Below are 20357 nucleotides of genomic sequence, written 5' to 3'. Positions count from 1 at the left end.
TGAATTTTACAGACAGGGCAGAATGCAAATAGGCTCTTTATGGTACAATAGAAAAGATTACTGAGGGGAACATATCTCCAATTAAGCACTCAAAATAATGAACGTTTTTCTCTGGCTTCTTGGTCAACTGGGAGGAAAAAATCCATATGCTTTGGTATCTTACGTTCAGTAAGAGTTCAAATAAATGACAATTTCAACGTTCCTTAAAATAAGGCTCCTAAGGAAACGCATATCTGGGCGACTCAACTGCGGGCTTGTTGCTAACTCTGGTTGAAAACCAGCTTCGTGGTTTTCTTTTCAAGTAACTTAGCAAAGCTTTGGAGTAAGTGACTTCACAACATTTCGTCCAAAGCATCTATTGTGATCTGCTCGCTGCGTGCCCCACAGAACAGAGCAGGGTTGGGGTGTGGGAAGCAACCTCGGATGCTGTGTCTGTGGAAGGGGATGTTGAAGAAACACAGAAAAGTGACCTCACTTTGCAGCTGTTACTGTATTAACTTCAGAATTTCCTCCCCCTAGTTTTAAAAAGTCAGTATTAATTTGGAAAATGGATGCTGTTGTTAATTGCACCCAGAATTATCAAGCCTATGCTAAGTTATTCTTTTCAAGGTGCCAATCAGAAGCAAAAAAAAATACCTGCAGCTCCTCTGTTCCGACCAGCCTAAAGCAAGGAAAACACTAGTAAAAATGGCAAGGGTGAAAGAGTTGCTCTCTGTGGAACTCCTCAAGGCGTTCCCTGATAAGGGATATAAATATTCTTTAGTTGCTATCTTTTCAGCTATTGGTAATTTCAGTGCATCACGAGGGGATTTTCAGAATGCCGTATGAGTTATTTTTTTGGTCCCCGTTCCCTTCCGGAAAATGTGCAATATTTTTTCTCTAACATTTTATATTGATTTTTCGTTCATTCCCAGAAAATTATACTTCCTTTGAATTGTAATATTAAAAAAAAAATTGGAACAACTTACATGACAATAAAATAGTTGAAACAAGTCAAAGGTCCAGCAAAATGGAATTAATTGTAAGAACTGAATATTCTACAGTTGGTAAACTGCATATATAAAGCGATCCCATTTTGACCACTGACTTGGCCTAATTGCTTTTCATCAAATCATAAAAAGATGCCTGAGAGTGTAGTTCATCAGCAGTGGGATATTTTCAGGAGAAAAATTCCCCCCAAGTTTGGATTTATATTGTAATGATACAGTAATCATTACTCATTAGTTTAAAAAACAAATATGTAATGAATGCATCTGTGCACTGGGGAATGTTCTAGGAGCTTGGGATACATAAGAACACAGTAGATAAAAATCCCTGTCTTGTGGAGGTTATGTTTACGGGCCTCCAATTCTTATGTATTTACTTCCCAAAGATTAGCCACATAAACCTACAGTTCTTTGTGAAGGAATTGATTTAGTCACTGAAACTGACAACTGGAGGAATCTTATTGCAGGTGAAAAATGGTCATCTTCCCAAGCCCTGGTAATTACTATGCAGAAAGCCCAAGTACCTCATCTCATTCAAGGATGAGTCATGAAGACTCAAGGGCTGGAAGAGCTTATCATTTAAGATATAAATACCATTCCCCGCAGAGCCACAAGTATTCAAAACTGCCTTCTGAAAAGGGACTGCCATACGTATCTTACACAACACAACACAGTGTGGCATTTTAATGAATTAACTGCTCCATTCTTATATCTTAATCTGAGCCAACATTCACCTTAAATGGTGACACAAACCACAAGATATTCTCACTCACCACTGGCAGCATATCGAAAATGTTCTCTCTGATTTGGATTTCGCTTTTACTTTCCACCTCGTAACTCATGTTAGTCCCGACGGGAGTGTTATTTTGAGAAACAATGAAGTTTTGAACGGCATCACAACACGAGCCAAGTTTCACTCTGCGAAGGATAAGGATAAAAGCGAGTCAAGGAATAAGATTAAGAAACCCAAACTAGAGACGACGATGGAAAACGCAGAAGAGGATTTTGCCATACTGACTTTCCGAGAGAAGATACCTCATTCGCAAAGATGACATTTTTATCTCATTCCATTCTAACTGTCCCTGGATGGTGCAAGAGTGCTGTGGTAGGATTAAATAGCAAAGAACATTAACGTACTTACACTTAGGTAGGGACCGAGTCACCCATAGGAAATACTGATTATATAATGGTTTAAATACAAAGACTTCTTTCTCATGATAATGTTGTAACAACAAAGAGAAAATGACAGAATACCTTCTAATTATTTTATTAAACAGTACAGAAAGTAAATTAAGACCAGTGTCACAAATCATCACCAAAGCAATATGTAATCATTTATTATGAGACAAGTTCCATGAAAAGAAGCATCATTCAATACAGTGATGTTTTTTGAGCTTCACTGAGGTATAATTCACAAATACGTATGGGGAATTCCCTGGCGGTCCAGTGGTTAGGACTCTGCGCTTCCTAACAGGGGGGTCTGGGGTTCGATCCCTGGTCGGGGAACTAAGATCCCACAAGCCTCACGGTATGGCCAAAAAAAAAATATTCACAAATACAAATTGTTTATGTTCATGGTTTAATATGCATACATACTGTGCAATCATCACCATAACCAAGCTAATCAACATGTCCATCACCTCGCATAGTTATCTTTTTTCTTTTTCTTCTTTTTTTGTATAGTAAGAATACTTGAGATTTACCCTCTTAGCAAATTTCAAGTATGCAATACAGTACTGCTAACCACAACTACACTGCTGTACTTTAATACAGTGAATTTTTAAAGACGTGAATTTAAAGCTGCCATTCTTTACAGAAAGCCCAGAAAAATGTAATTTAGTACTGAGCTATATTTCGAAACTATTCCTATGGAGTGAAACCTTATTGTCAGAATGCAGACCCAGAAAGGTCCTGCCAGGGGTTGTCGGAATTTGCCCCCAACCTCTGGCAGGTGAATCCAGAACCACTCAGAATTTATATTTTGCTTATGTAATTCTCCGGGGATGTAGACTCCATAGCGTCTCTTGATAATTATTCCACAGCTTAATCAACCCTGAAGTCAAGAGACTCTTTGGTTTGCCCAACTGAACTCTCTTCACTTAAATCCACCTCCCTGGTTAGTTTTTCATAGAATCTCTCCATAAAAAACACTTCATGTAATTGAAAATGGTAATCATCAAGCAAAACTTGAACCTTTTCAATTTTGAAGCATTTAGAGAATTTCCTCTTCTCTCAGATTTTCTCCATAAGACCAGTTTTTTCATTAATGTCACCTTGTTCATCTTTAAACCTTTACTAATTTCTCCATTTTACTTAAAAATATATACTAAAGTTGGATCCCACCATAGCACAAGGAACAGTGACTATTCAGCAGACAGAGCTGACTGTGATCAGTACTGATACCCTAAATTCCTAACTGGCCCTTTCCCATCGCATTTTTTTTTTTATTGGTTTTTGGTCCTGAAGGGTATACTTTTATATGTTCCTACTGAATTTGGTTCTTTTGAAAGAATACAACGCTCTAATCTGTCATAGTCATTTTGAATTATATTCCAGTCTTCGTGAATGCCAGTAATTCTCAGGGTATGAAAAGTCAGTGCTGTGATATTATTTGTACCCTAAAAATCAAGATTTTCAAATTAGTTCCTATCAGTTAGCTGATATTATTAAAACAGTACATTCTTACTTGAATTCTATCACCTGCTTATTATTTCTCTTTGCATTTCAGAACCTACCATTTCTAATAGCTCATGGAGACCAACAAAAGAAAAAATTGAAAATGAAATGATGTATAGTCAAAAGTATGACACTAAGTATTTGTAATTATAAATTTAATTTCATAACAATTCATGTGACATATTGCAAACTCAGAAATCCTTATGTGTTTATAATTTTAAATGTCTCTTTTATGCGGCATGTTGAGAAAGGCAATGGAATAGATTCTCATTTACCTTTTACAAGTAACTTAATTTCTCTAAGGATATTTGGTGCTTGAAATAATATTGCATCACACAAAAAAACCACTAAGCAGGGTTTCCCTGGTGGCGCAGGGGTTTAGAATCTGCCTGCCAATGCAGGGGACACAGGTTCAAGCCCTGGTCCGGGAAGATCCCACATGCCGCGGAGCAACTAAGCCCGTGCACCACAACTACTGAGCCTGTGCTCTAGAGCCCGCGAGCCACAACTACTGAGCCCGCGTGCCACAACTACTGAAGCCCACGCGCCTAGAGCCCATGCTCCGCAACAAGAGAAGCCACCGCAATGAGAAGCCCGCGCACCACAAGGAAGAGTAGCCCCTGCTCGCCACAACTAGAGAAAGCCCGTGCGAGCAACGAAGACCCAACACAGCCAAAAATAAATAAATAAAAATTTAAAAATGCAATTATTAAAAAAAAAAAACAACCACTAAGCAAAGTACCCTTTGTGGGTTTTTAAATAGTTTTTTTTTTGGGAGTTCCCTGGTGGTCTAGTGGGCCGGATTCGGCGCTTTCACTGCTGTGGCTCCGGGTTCAGTCCCTGGGCAGGGAACTGAGATCCTGCAAGCTGTGCAGTGTGGCCAAAATTTTTTTTAAAAACTGTTTTTTTCTGAAACTATGTTTTCAATTATTATATTATAAAACTTTCAAACCCTCAGGAAAGTTGAAAGAATTGGACAATGAGCATGTGAATAACGACCAGCTAGACTCTACAAGTAATTTTTTACTATATTTGCCTTGTTGTGTATTTATCCATCGATCCATTTTTGTTGTTATAGTTATTGCAATTCAACATAAATTACAGGTATCAGTACACCTCACCCCTAAATACTTCAGCATGTATATCATTATTTTGTATTTTGGGGTAGAATTTACATACAATAAAATCCCAAGTGCATTCAATGAGTTTTGAGAAGTGCATATACCCCTGTAACCCAATCCCCTGTCAAGATACAGAATATTACCAACCCCACTAGATAATTCCCTCAAATTCTTTCCCAGTCCACCTCCAGCCCTCCCCCGCCTCAAGGCAACCACTTTTGTGATTATTTTTTACCAAACATTAGTATTGCCTGTTCCAGAAACTATATAAACATATACATAAATCTATATAAATAAATATAAATCCATATAAATCATATTAACGCAACATTGTAAATCAACTATACTCCAATAAAAATGTTTTTAAAAATTTAATTAATTTTTTAAAAAAGAATCATATTGTATATATGCTTTTGTGTAAGGCTTCTTTCACTTGGCATAAATGTTTTTGCAATTCATGTATGTTGCCATGTATGTCAGTAATTTGTCCCTTTTTATTGCTGGAGTAGTGTTGCACTGTCTGAATGTACCAGAATTGATTTAGTCATCCCCTCTGCACTTTTAAAGAAATCACTATCAAAAGTCAATGTTAAATACCTAATCACTCCTAATAACATCCCAGGAAAAACATCGGAATAATTATCCAAAATGTCATTTCTGCAGCCTGTGTTGGGTCACTGACTAACGGGACATTGTAAGCCTTTATAGTTAGTGGCAAAATTATAAATGTATGCTCTTTGTCATTTCCCAGGTCACCTGCATGGTAAAGATCCCCATAATAGCCAGTGTTAGTATAGAGCTGAGATGCTTAGAACAAACAAAACAAAATGGCATTGTATTTCTATTATTCCATTTCCCATCATCCCTAAAAACAGAGTCAGTTCTAATCCTTCGTAACTCCAAAGTCAACTAGATGTGCTCACAATAATGGGAACGGCAATTTCCCCCTTCTTGTGTACAAAGAGTAAGAGACATTAACAAATGAAGGACACTTGGTATTCACTAGATGTGATAGTGAATTTCACCTGTCAACTGAGCCAAGTCAATGCCCAGAGAGCTGGTAAAACTATTTTTGGGGGTGTCTGTGAGGATGTTTCAGGAAGGATTAGCATTTGAATCGGTAGATGAAGTCCAAAAGCTCGCCCTTTCCAATGCATAGTAAACATCCAACCAGATCAGCATTCACAAACCTCACCCTGGTAAAGCACTGTACACTCTCCAGAGCATTTTCACACCTATTATGACATCTGATGCCCACAACAACCAGGGAGATAGAAAATATAATTATTCCCATTTTATCTATTTATTTTTTTAAAGTAGTAAGTAGTCTTATTTATTTATTTTTGGCTGCACTGGGTCTTTGTTGCTGCGCGAGGGCTTTCTCTAGTTGTGGCGAGCGGGGGCTACTCTACATTGCGGTGCTCAGGCTTCTCGTCGCGGTGGTTTCTCTTGTTGCAGAGCACGGGCTCTAGGCGCGCAGGTTTCAGTAGTTGTGGCACACGGGCTCAGTAGTTGTGGCTCATGGGCTCAGTAGCTGTGGCACACGGGCTCAGTAGTTGTGGCTTGCGGGCTCTAGAGCGCAGGCTCAGTAGTTGTGGCGCGGGGGATTAGCTGTGGCACACGGGCTCAGTAGTTGTGGCTCGCGGGCTCTGGAGTGCAGGCTCAGTAGTTGTGGCGCACGGGCTTAGTTGCTCTGCAGCCTGTGGGATCTTCCCGGACCAGGGCTCGAACCCGTGTCCCCTGCATTGGCAGGCGGATTCTTAGCCACTGCACCACCAGGGAAGCCCCCATTCCCGTTTTAGAGATGAGAAAACTGGAGTTGAGAGAGCTTACGGGTTAGAACCAAGGTGCCCAGGTTGTTCGTGACTCCAGCTTATGTCTTTTGACATTCACTTCTTTGCAATTTATTTTTTGATTTTTATTTATTTTTATTTTTATTTATTTTTTTTAACATCTTTATTGGAGTATAATTGCTTTACAATGGTGTGTTAGTTTCTGCTTTATAACAAAGTGAATCAGTTATACATATACATATGTTCCCATACCTCTTCCCTCTTGCATCTCCCTCCCTCCCACCCTCCCTATCCCACCCCTCTAGGTGGTCACAAAGCACCGAGCTCATCTCCCTGTGCTATGCGGTTGCTTCCCACTAGCTATCTATTTTACGTTTGGTAGTGTATATATGTCCATGCCACTCTCTAACTTTGTCCCAGCTTACCCTTCCCCCTCCCCATATCCTCAAGTCCATTCTCTAGTAGGTCTGTGTCTTTATTCCCATCTTGCCACTAGGTTCTTCATGACCTTTTTTTTTTTTTTCCTTAGATTCCATATATATGTGTTAGTATACGATATTTGTTTTTCTCTTTCTGACTTACTTCACTCTGTAGGACAGACTCTAGGTCCATCCACCTCACTACAAATAGCTCAAATTCGTTTCTTTTTATGGCTGAGTAATATTCCATTGTATATATGTGCCACTCATCCGATGATGGACACTTAGGTTGTTTCCATGTCCTGGCTATTGTAAATAGAGCTGCAATGAACATTGTGGTACACGACTCTTTTTGAATGATGGTTTTCTCAGGGTATATGCCCAGTAGTGGGATTCTGCTTTTTTGGCTTCAGCCCCAAGCTCAGCTTCTGTTTCTGCCTGGCCTCCGGGACCTGGGCACTTATTTTCTTGCTTTTGGTCTCTGGTTTCCCTCCACATCCTGACTTTTCATCTCTGCCCTCAGGCTTTGCCCAATAGATAAGGCATTCTACCCTGAACTTGCCAGGGCAGGATTAAGGTTAGGGTTACGGTTAGGGTTTTGTCCCCATTGAGGGGTTAAGTAATCTGGGGAAAGAACGGGATGCAGAACTCTGTGCTCTGCCTAGAATTAGGCTGGTTAATTTTCAGGCAACTCAAAGTCATTCCTTGTTGGACCTCTGAAGCGTGTTGCCAAACACGATTTGACCAGCCGTCTTGAAAGGGAGGGACAAGCCACAGACAGTTCCTATAAAGGTAAGTCCTTTTCTACTGCAGATGATGCATAGGAAGACTGCAACCTACTATTTTTAGTAAAATATTCATTGTAAGCTAGGAAAATGATATTAAACTAACAATAATAATAATAGTGATCAAGTATTGAGACTTTAACATATAACAGACTCTGTACTGAACATTCTACATATTGAAAATTCATAAAAACTCATGAAAGAAGGTATTACTCATCTTTATCAAACTGATAAAGAGACTGGCCGGGAGAAGTGACTTAACCTAATAAGAATGATAATGATGCTACAAATAACCAACTGCCCAGGTGCCTCTTGTCCAAAGTAAAATGGTCCCTAGTGGGAACTCAGCATTCATAGGGAGATCAAATATAACATAAAATCAACGACTATGGACAACAAACAAAAGGTCAATAAAATAAGACACATGAAGCCAATGTGAAGCTGAGCCTATGCTCTGAGCCCAGAAACCTGAGTATACTTTCCAACCCCTGGTTCCTATACTGAGCCCTGACTCATTTTAGAACCATCTAGAAAGATTCTTGGTTCTTCCTGATGAAGATGTTTTCCCATCAATATTTTGCACTCTATAGAATACATGGATCACAGGTAACCAGGGCTATAAATTAATCCCACACACAAAATTCCAATCCATACTTGTGATCGGTGTTATGAAGGAGAATCTCATCACAGGACAGCAGCAATGACTTCATCAGGGTGTTCAGGGAAGGCCTTCCTGAACAAGAGATGACGGATGTGGGATCTGAAAGGTTAGTGCACGTGAACAGGGGCATGGGGAGGCAGAAGGGACAGAGCTGTCAAGCCTCCGGGGCTGAAGCAAGTATCAGACATTTGATGAGACAGAAGACCAACGCAATGGAGGAAAAAGAGCCAGGCGGAGTGTGGTGTGAGGTGAGGCCGGAAAAGTAGGTAGTGGCCAGGAAATATAGGGCCTTAAAGGGAGTTTAAGTCTCAGTTTTGAATGCACCCCCCCCGGCCCCGCAAAACAACACCACCACCCAGCGGATTCCAAACAGGTTGGGGCAGGGGTAGGCTTGGTGGAAGTGAGTTGTGACCACCCGTCATCACCCAATTTCCATTTAAAGAAACCCATCCAAAGAAGACGTGGTACATATATACAACGGAATACTACTCAGCCATAAAAAAGAACGAAATCATGCCATTTGCAGCCACATGGATGGACCAAGAGATTATCATACTAAGTGAAGTAAGTCAGAAAGAGAAAGACAAATATCATATGATATCACTCACATGTGGAATCTAATTTTTTAAAAATGATACAAATGAACTTACTTACAAAACAGACTCACAGATTTCAAAAACAAACATACGGTTACCAAAGGGGAAATGTGGTGGGGAGGGATAAATTAGGAGCTTGGGACTAACATACACACACTACTCTATATAAAATAGATAACCAACAAGGACCTACTGTATAGCACAGGGAGCTCTACTTAATATTCTGTAATAACCTATGTGGGTAAAGAATCTGACAAAGAATGAATATATGTATAACTGAATCATTTTGCTGTACATCCAAAACTAACACAACCTTGTAAATCAACCATACTCCAATAAAATTTTGTAAAAAAGCCACCCAGTTATTGTATAGAGAACGGAGCAGAAGGGTACCAGCATGATGGATGATGACCATCGTGAAGGTCACTGCAGTAATCCAAAGGAGAAATAGTGATGAAGCAAACAGGGTCCCCCCAACCATAGTCAGTCATGGAGTGTCTCCTACGCACCAGCAAAGAGTCCCATATTCTAGAGAGACACTTCTAAAATACAAACAGGACTCGAGGATGGATTGATATGGGGATGAGGAGGAAGGAGCTAAAAGAACAAATGGAGCAACACAGAAGCCAAGGGTGAGAACCTTTCAAGGAGCGAGGAATGGTTTATCATTTCCAAATCCTGGTAAGAGGTGAGAGCTCAAACAAAATGGGAAGGGAAAATGCCTTTTGGATTTAGCACATGGGGTCACTGCTGACATAGGTGAAATGTTGTCATTAAAGATGTGGGTGGAAGACAGAGAGAGTACAGACAACTCTTTCCAGGGTTCGGTTGTGTAGTGGAGAAGGGTCTTTGGGTAAGAAGTAAAATGAAAACTCAAATCAAGATGGCATGTCAAAATACTGTGATTTTAGAATCAACTGGCTCACAATGAATATATGTTTCACGCTAAAAAAATAGATTGGTTTTGTTGTTGTTGTTTTTTCCTTTTTTATTTCTTGGCTGCATGCGGCATGTGGGATCTTAGTTCCTCGACCAGGGATCCAACCCACGCCCCCTCCACTGGAAGCACGGAGTCAACGACTAGACCGCCAGGGAAGTCCAAAAAATAGACTGCTTTTAAGAATACAATGATCTAAGAATTCCAGTGGTTCGCAGGGATTCAAAAGGCATGAAAACATTCTGTTTCAGCCCCAACAGATCAGAAGAATTAAGGGCTTCAAATAGACACTACCTATTTTAGCAATATGCCTATACCTAAATTAAAACAGAACCACCCGTGAGATTGAACTAGCCTCCCAGACCACTGGGAGAAATTCCAGCAACCCAGAGTGGATCTGTTACGAGTTTGTGGGATTATCAGGTTGGCATCACACTGAAAGATAGGATGGGAGAATTGATAGTCATCCCTGATTCAGGTTAATTCATGATACTAATCACAGAGAGTCTTACCTTCAAATTCTTGGCTCTCTCACAACATTAGGAAGGCAGAATGGCCTAGACATTTAGAATTAGAAAGTCAGACATTGGTGACGGTCCTTAATGAATCCAGTTAGATACAGAATGGGAGGCATGGCATTCAAAAAAGCCACCCATTCATCATTCACCTTGTAACATGAATTAGTACGTCCCATGGCAGGGGTGGTCTGGCAGACAGAAAGTGGAGTTTTGAGGAAGGATGAGGGAGAAAACATTTGGGAACATGGAAACTTGACATCCCATTGTGTCTCTGGACCCTGAGGCATTGCATTGAGAAGCAAGAGAGAAATGAGGAAGGGAGTGGGATAATTTACAGAAGATCAAAAAGGCGGGGTGGAAGGAAGCCCAGGCACCTGACCCAGAGTTGGATGTTCAATACGTTTTGAAATATACAATAAATGGACAGTTTCACACACTTCACAATTTTAGCTTTACCTCAACCCACTCAAAGTTCTGCTTCATAACCTGGCAGCCCTAGGAAAATCCAAGAGGGTATGTGATTCCCTGTTCAATGTGGGATTCACACAAGTTTCAGGTTAAGGAAGAGAATGACTAAAGACCAAATTCCATCCGCATCTCAGATGACTGAGTTTTGTCCTTATATGGGTACACTGATATTTTGACGTTTATGAAAGATCAGCTCATCTATTTGAGTAGAATATAAGTAAACCAAGGTAAATAAAATATGAGAGACTGTGACTGTCAAAGCAAAGGACAGGAACTCCACTGAAATGTGAACTCACAAGTGAAGGAGATAATGTTGAAACACTGGAGAAAGATCTCTACGTATACAGGGACATTGCACCAGTGTTTAAACAATGTCATGTACCAATGAAGATACCCCAGGCAACGTGACAAGGAGCAGAGGTTTTGAAAGGCAGGGTGGTCTAGAAGAAGACTTCTCTGACCTAGGAGCATAAAGCAATACGGTTAATACCGAGTACAACTTGGGAGATACATTTTTGAAATAAAATTTAGAAGGTCAGTGAATCCCATGTGGTTTGATGCATTTTTATGGCGAAGTTTATATTCCGAAGACTAAGACAGGAACTAGTCCCTAAATGTACAGAGCCAGTTTCTATTATTAAATACAGCAGGTGTAATGACATGGTGTGGCTTTTGTTGCTTTTCTAAATGCACAGGCAGGCTGTATGGCATGACAAATAGAAAATGGTATGACAGACTATTAACACTGAAAAATGGTCTCGAGGCAGAGGAAACGAGGGAAAGAAGCTTTTTCAATCTGACAACTGACCCAAAACACCTATCACAAAGTGCAAACATCTTCTTAAATTTTTTAAAAACTATGTATTGCTTTGAGCCGTCATCATAGTCACCCTGCATGAATCGTAAGCAGCAATTTAAAGGGTATGAGGAGGAAGAGAACAGAGGTTCAGAAAAATGAACATGGTTTTGTCTAATCAAAAGCAGCCCCTGATAGAGATGACTTTTGCTTTTCTCCAAGAAATCTATGCTACAAGACAAAATGTCTGGGACTTAATAATGTTAAGTGTTGACTGAATGAAAAAAAAAAAAAGGGAGTAAGCTCACCACATGCTATCCAAAATCAAACCATAGCTATTGCTTTTGGAGACATATTTTAGAAGATAGTTGAAAACTTTGTTGGTCAAACTAAGGTTGGTTGCTCAGTTTTATGACTTCTTGAAAAATATTGATTAACTTAACCATCTATTTATTTGCAGAATTTATATCCTTTCACATAGCTAAACCATCAAACATGTAAGTGTCACATAGTAAAAAAATTAACATATGTGATATGTAGCTTGTAAGTTTCTTTTGTTTAACACTGTATTTTGTCCAAGGAGCTCAAATAAAAATGAAAGCAACACATTGGCTGCTATTTTAGAAATATCAAGGAATCTACTAAGACAGCAATGGAATCTTTTCTTTTATATCCAACACAAAGAAAGACAAAGTTACTTTCAAGAAATTTTAATGGAACCAAACCTGAGGGGATAATTTGAGATTTATTAAAATTGCTACCATGTAATAGGTATCTGTAACAAAGTAATCAGGTACAAAATACCTGTTTTACAAGTAATTTGAAACGCATCTCATTTGCATGAGCCTTAAAATAAACATGTGCCTTTATACAATAGCACCATTTTCTGCCACTATGTTTTCAGTAAATACTGATAATGTTCAGTGATTTTTGTATTCAAACTCACGTCTGTGAAACATAGGGATGTCTCAAGAAATCAAATGGTATTAGAGGTTCCAAAAGAAACCCAAAGCAAAATAATGGTGCGACTATTTCTGGAAAAAAAAAGTGAAAGGAAAATAAAAATTAAGCTCTGTTGCTTGTATACCTGTTAGCTTTCTATAATTGATTACACAAATGAACACAGTTCTTTTAAGTTAGAAAACCATTCATGAAAGCTAATGCAGTAATAAACCATGCAAGTTACCGAGGGAATCTAAGACTGATTATTGAAGCTCAAAGACCTTCTTCTGGGATAAAACCTGCTTACCAGAAGTTTCCAGAGCTTCACAAAAGAGTTTTCAAGGGCAAAGAGGAAGATGAGGAAGAGGAGTCGGGAGCATTTCATAACACATTTAATTTAAATTTAAGTATTTCGATGTTATTGTAATAGGGAAGAGCACATCTGACTCCATACTGGATCTGTTTCTTTTACTTCACCCTTTGTATTCTATTGCTCTATTGCTTTTGCTAGAGCATCACTAAAGGGTTGTAAAAGTATGGCCCATCTCTAGGAACCCTGCCTCGCATGCCTGCGGCTTAAGCTAAAATACCTTTGTTTCGCTCACAGGAAACATCCTGACCCGGCCCACCTGTGAGTGGCTGCAGGAGAAAAGGAATGAACGCATCCCCTCCCGAGTCTGGCAGGAACCAGAAAATATCTGCAGCAATAACAGGAACTAGCGTCCAAACCCGGGCAAGATGGTTCTTCGGGACACTAGTCCAGCATCCTCTCAGTCTGCTGGCTTTTCAAATAAAGCCGATCGTCCTCGCTCCAACAACTCACCTCTCAATTTATTGGCCTGTTGTATGGCGAGAAGTACAAGCTTGGACTCGGTAACATTATTCTCAAATATCCAAGTGTCCTGCTCAAGCAAATGATTACCTACCCATCTCTAAACGTGACAGGGAGACAGTGTGGAAACCAATACAGACCTTCCTCCACTTACAATGAGATTACACCAGTAAACCCAACAGAAGTGTAAAATATCCTAAGTCGAAAATGCATTTAATACACCTAAACTACCGAACATCACAGCTTAGCCTTGCCTACCTTACATGTGCTCAGAACACTTAGATCAGCCTACAGCTGGGCAAAATCATCTATCACAAAGTCTCTTTTATAATAAAGTGTTGACTATCTCCTGTAATTTATTGAATACTGTACTGAAGATGAAAAGCAGAATGGTGGTCTGGGTCCAGAATGGTTGTCAGTGCGTGGGTTATTCACACTCGTGACCACCAGGCTGCCTGGGAGCTGCCCAGCATCACGAAATGATATCAGGTATGTATCGCTATCCTGGTGCGCGGCTGTTAGCATACTGATGCCATCCCAGGCCTCCTGTCCTTCCAATGACCCTACCTAGGACTGTACTGGGGGTAAATCTCTTCTTTGTTGTCAAGGGCTTTGTAGTTCATAGATGTTGTTTAATCATCATTAGGTCCAGGTGGTTTCTGTGCTGTGTTAGTCTCCAAACAGTGATAAAGACCTTCGCGGACATATTCCTGGCACCCATGAGACTAGCTCCCCATCATAAATCTTGACTTAGGAATGCACTTGCTGTCTGCAAACACATACACCCATACCCTAGGTTAACTATAAAATTGTCCCAACTGCCCCTCGGAGATGCAGAGTACAGCTGCACATGCTCTGGATCAACATCTGCCTGATCCTACCCTGTATGTAAGTTACCACATAATAAACGGATCCACCGATTATATGGAGCTGCCTGCCTCATTCTTCAATCTCAAGATACCTTCTCAGTTCAGTGGACACTTTTTGTTCCCTCTGTCCTCAGACACTACAGAAAAGATCAAAATTCAAAATGTGAAGTACAGTCTCTAATGAATGCATATTGTTTCTTCACCATTATAAAATAAAAAAATTGTTAAGTCGAACTATCGTAAATGGGGGACCATCTATAATTTCTTAAACTGAAATCCAGGTTAGATTTTCCACAAATTAGTATACGTGTACCAACTTGTGCTTGGGGAAAATAACTGTAATAGGAAAATTAATTGATGATTTTAAAAGCAGAAGGCAGACAGCTTGACATTCTTAACTTTGTACAGTTATACGTAAATGAAATTACACGCCAAGGGAGAAAAAAGGCGGTAGGACATTTTCAACTCTTACTCAAATCCCTCTTTATGATCTCACAGAAATAACAATTCATAACTGAAGTCTAGAATTAATTTAATTAATTAATTTAGAATTACAAGTAGGGATAAATCTGAGCTATAGCCACACCTAAACTTAATGATAATCATGCTTACATGGAAGGTGAAACAAACAATCAATCCCCAAAGCAAACAGAGCCTCAGGTCTGGAAGAGTTCTTAGAAATATTTTAGTCCACTCTGGGGCTCCCAGGCTCCTTGAGAGTCTGATGAAAGTTAGGGATCTTTTTCCCAGAAACATGTGCAAAGTGTCACATACAATTTCAAGGGCTTCATGGAACCACCAATATAGATCTCAGATGTTTCCAGGTAAAGGTTGAGGGAAGTTAGGGACTCAAACCCCAGGTACAAGTTCTCAGACTCACAATTATATTACTGAATGACTAAAAGGTTAAGAATCTATGAAAAGCGGACAAACATTGTTAAATGGAAAAAAAATTAAGACTGCTGAGAAGATAGGCTTTTCCAGGGCCATATTTCTTACATAACCTAGCTTTTAAACTTTCTTTTCTGGGAGAGCCCATTTTCTCTCAACACTTACATGTTTATCCCAGACCAAGGAAACAACATCTTCTGCATCTGGTTGTCCCAAAGTCATCTCAAACACAGCCTGCCCCAAATAGGCTTATCTTCTCAAAAGCAATTTCCCCTTGAAATCTTTCTACTTGTCACTAGCACCACTATTACCCCAATCGACCAGACCCACATTTTCTCATGGTTCTTTGACTCTATTTTTCTTTCTCCTTCAATTAGAAAACTAGGAATCAATAAGCAACCAAGTTCTGCCCCTTTTCCAGTCATGTATACTACAGCTGTTTATTGGGTACCATCTATGTGATGGTCACAGGAGATACAAAGATTAAAAAAAATATACCATGTCCTCAAGGAGCTCACAGCCAAGTGTCCTTTCCTTGTTATTTCTACAGCTACCAGTGATGTTTTAGATCTTCATCATATTGCAGTCATCTTTCTACCACCAGCCCCTGACTGCTCTGGTTTCCTTCAGTCTATTCACTCCCTCCTAAGACTTTGCTGACTGAATGCATTCCCTAAAATAATAGATTCATCATGTAATACCCTTGCTGGCAATATCCCTATTGGGTTCCTGGTATCTACAGAAAGCCTGTGGAAGGATTTTACTCTGATAATCAGAGTCCTTGCAGCATCAGGCCGACCCCATCTACCTGTAAGTATCCCCTGCACCCCAAGCACCCTCTAGAACAAGTGCACTTGCAACAGTGAAGCTGGTCTTGAAACTTACTCATGTTTATTCCTGGTCCCATCACTCCTGGTCTCTCCCTCTCTTTCCACTTGTCCTCAGAGCTACAGCTCAAGCCCTGCCTCTTTCCACAAAACGTTTCAAGAAATTACATCCCACAGTGACCGAGCATTGATATACTACGGTATTTGTATACGTCACTCATTTTTACATTAAATCATAAATAGGCACACTTTTATTTCTCGTCTCTCCAAACTGTTTCAACTTCTTTGAAATCAGTAAGTAAACCCTGCATTCCCTTGTTGGTTTTCATGCATCCATTTATTTAATACATATTTACTGAGGTTCTACTTTGTGTCTGAAACTGTAACAGGCTTAAGCCTACTGCGCTTTGACAGAGTAATCCCGAAACAAATATTTATTGATAAATAAAATGTATGCCCTATGCTAGCGAGTAGCATATTTATTTAAGGAAAGCTTTTAAAAGCTCTCTGATTTTGAGATCCTGTGACCACAAAGTCCCATAATCTTCAAATAGCCCCTAGGTGTCAACTTCTGGGAGTTTCAACAATCAGGCTACAGCTGGATTTAGAATATATTCACTTGCTCCTATTTTTTAGAATTTAATGTAACTTTTGTTATTCCTGCTAAAAGAATATTACCACCTTTCACTTTTCTTCAATTTGGTATAAATTGCTATAAATAAATAAAATAAAATACAATACTATTTAGTTACTTGACATCTATAATAATAGGGGACATTTGTATAATGTCAGCTATATAAATAAGCCAGAAACTCCCCAGATTTGGCCAGCTGTATCAGTAAAAACTGAGGAAAGTGAACGGTTTATTATAATTTAATTGCACAGATTTCTGATGAGGGTTTATATAATTTAGTTCACAAATATGCCCATAAAAAGAATGTACCAATATAATAAATATTCAAGTAAATAAATAAATGTCACCATGACTGTTCTCTTGAAAGACAACAAATAATAAGGGTTACGGTCCCAGATGTTTACTTAAATTGGCCCTGAAGGGATAGAGATGATTACCATGGGGTAATCATCACAGTTATGGATGCACTTTTTACATTGAGATGGTTCTAAGGGAAAAATGGCCAGTCAATCTGCATACCAGCCATCTATACAGCATCTATCCATTATCATTTGCACCAGTGACTTTCATACGGCTTTGGATTCAAAGAGACTCCTGATTTTTAGTGCCTGCATGTGCACACATACACACACACACAAGAGGGAAAGAAGGAAAAAACCTTTAAAAAGAATTCCCTTTTTAACTCAGCTAGACGTTGTGCGTAAAAACTTGCAGAGATCATTCAAGGCTCAGAAGGAGGTCACCTTCTTCCAGAGAGGATTATTTTTGTAAATATAGCTATGTAGAAAGAACGTTTATTATGCGGGATTGGCTCGCATGATTACGGAGGCTGAGAAGTCCCACGATACACGGTCTGCAAGCTGGAGGCTCAGGAAACCAGTGGTGTAGTTCTCGTCCAAATCCGAAGCCTGGGAACCAAGGGAGCCAACGGTGTAAGTCCCAGTAGAAGTCCGAAGGCTGATGGCCAAGGAGAAGATGAATGTCCCAGCTCAAGCACAGGAAGCACGTTTGCCCTTCCTCTACCTTTTTGTTCTATTCGGGACCCTCAATGGATTAAATGATGCCCCAGGATTATTTTGTTTTTATCAGGCATCTAGGCTAAGGGCAGACCTAAATCCAAGGGAGGATGGAAATGACTTCAATTGGGCTTCAGTCTTTTAGAGAACTGGTCTCTTCTAGGGTATGCTGGAAGCCCTGCCCTATGTCTCTACCTCTCCTCCATGCTTCTGCTTTTGCATCCAGCAAGCTCCTTGTGAGGGAAAGCAGCTCCAAAGGCGTCTCTTCTCTTTCAGCTTCTCTCTTCTTCTGGATCTTAGTCCTGGAAATTCCCCCTGCCTTGGTAGCTCTCCATTGCCCTCAAAAGAAGTGTTTCATATACTTCGTTTTGTTTGTATTATTCTCAGGAGGTTTGCCCTAAATCAACTTTACCACCAGAAGTGGAAGCTCCTTTACCCCGACTTTAATTGTCGGTGTCACTACTCATCTAGTCCTTCCAGCTAATTATCTGGGATTAATCCTCAATAGTTCAATACCTCCATAGCTCTCTCTTTCTTTTTTTGCCTACTCTGCACTGGTAGAAAGGTCTCTCAAAACCAGACTCTTGGGCTTCCCTGGTGGCGCAGTGGTTGAGAATCTGCCTGCCAATGCAGGGGACACAGGTTCGAGCCCTGGTCTGGGAAGATCCCACATGCCACAGAGCAACTAGGCCCGTAAGCCACAACTACTGAGCCTGCGCGTCTGGAGCCTGTGCTCTGCAACAAGAGAGGCCGCGATAGTGAGAGGCCCGCGCACCGCAATGAAGAGTGGCCCCCGCTTGCCACAACTAGAGAAAGCCCTCGCACAGAAACGAAGACCCAATACAGCCAAAAATAAATAAATAAAAAAAAAAAAAAAAAAAAAAACAGACTCTTCTGCTACTCATTGACCCTGTGATCACTTAGGTTACAATTGCCCGTGCAACTTTCTATCAGGTCTTCCTGTCACGAGAATCTCTCAAATCTAGTCTTCGGTAGGATTGTGTCTAAGTCCATCTGAGCTGGTATCACAGAATGCTATAAACCAGGTGGCTTAGAGACAACAACAATTTATTTTCACAGTTCTGGAGGCTGGGAGTCTAAGACCAAGGTGCTGGCAGATTCAGTGTCTGGTGAAAATCCACTTCTGGGTTCTTAGACAGCTGTCTTCTTGCTGTGTCCTCACATGATGGAAGAGGCGAGACAGCAGTACGTGGTCTCTTTTATAAGGTCATGAATCCCATTCATGAGGGCTCCACCCTCATAACCCAATCACCTCCCACCTCCCACCTCCCAAAGGCCCCACCTTCAAATACCATCCTGTTGGGGATTAGATTTTTAACTTATGACTTATGAGGGGACAAGTTCAGTCTATAGTGGACGATCTAGCATAAAATGTCCTGGAGATGAAATAGTTACACAGGAATCCCACACTCTAAACTGTCAGTTAGGAAAGACAATGGAATCCTACAGGAGGTCATGACAACCATGTGTCTACCCAGTGGAGGAAGGATGTTCATTTTCAGCTTTAACCCAATCAGGAAGTTTCTCTCTTACCCAATGAGAGTTGCCCACAACCCGTCTCCAGTGGCACCAGAATCAAAGACAGCTGGTCCAATGACTCCAGCATGTACTGACTGAAGGACCCTGCATGCAGAAGAGCTGGCTTCCCACAGCAAACAGAACTGAGCAGCATTAGAGAATCTCAGGGGAAGGCCAAGTCTCTTTAATAAGGTTTTTAGAAGAGTCGATGCTTAACGTAAATTTTGAAAACAGGAACCAGTAAAGATAAAAACATATTACCAAGTTGTAATAACCTGGCACAAGACAAAACCTGTGTTGATGCAAAGCAAAGAATCAGAATGTGGCAAAGAAAAGCAGAGCAAGGTAGCCCAGGCAGGCACAGAGATACCTGGCCTGGCTGCACCCTATGAGCAGATAATAGGAGGAAGCAGTGCCAGAGAACTACCCAGGCACCCCCCGCAGGGTACTGTTTTGACACAATTTATTTCTGTCTGGGTGGGCTCCGAGGTATTCAAGCACAAGACAGCTCTGTAATCATCCACTGATAACCTGGTCTTGTCAGGTTGACGGCGCCTCCCTGGGTTATTACCTGGAGCATCTCATGCTCCTGAATGTTGCTGAGATTAAAAAACTGATGAGAAAAACAGGAAGGGAATATGCAGAAAGGAACATAGTTTTTGTTCTAGAGTGTTGGGACCATAGGTGATTTTTTTTTCCTTCTATGTTTTCCAAAATTCCTTTACACTGCTACATGTTATTTACAAATAAATGTCAAATACAAATGTACAAAGAAGCAACAACATCCTCTAAAATATGATAAAAAGTACAACAAAAACTTTCTTTTTGAAGTTGGGATTTCTGTAATTAATTTCAGCAACATAATACAAATTTCTATCTAAGAGCTGGGGATACAGGGCCTTGTGTCTCATGAGAGGATCTCAGAACGAAAAGTTCCTGATGGTCGCTTGGCCCCTTCTACGTTTCTTTTTAACAACGCATTGCTTATTTTAACGACAAAGCAAATGTACAAAACATTTTTTATCTCATATTATTTATGAAGAAATTTTTT

At 40.2% G+C, this 20357-nt stretch overlaps 1 protein-coding gene across 1 annotated transcript in view; it reads right to left on the bottom strand.

Moving 5' to 3' along the window:
- The window catches only part of ST8SIA6 (ST8 alpha-N-acetyl-neuraminide alpha-2,8-sialyltransferase 6), a 51653-nt gene that overhangs the window by 6079 nt on the left and 25217 nt on the right, over positions 1 to 20357 (bottom strand). The window contains exon 4 of the mRNA XM_061181399.1: positions 1760 to 1904. Coding sequence (XP_061037382.1) covers positions 1760 to 1904 — 145 coding nt within the window. The remainder of the gene's footprint in view (positions 1 to 1759; positions 1905 to 20357) is intronic.

The sequence above is a fragment of the Eubalaena glacialis genome, chromosome 2 (assembly GCF_028564815.1).
Source record: "Eubalaena glacialis isolate mEubGla1 chromosome 2, mEubGla1.1.hap2.+ XY, whole genome shotgun sequence".
Classification (NCBI taxonomy): domain Eukaryota; kingdom Metazoa; phylum Chordata; class Mammalia; order Artiodactyla; family Balaenidae; genus Eubalaena; species Eubalaena glacialis.
Note: the sequence above shows the minus strand (reverse complement) of the source record. Positions and strands in the feature narration are given on the sequence as shown.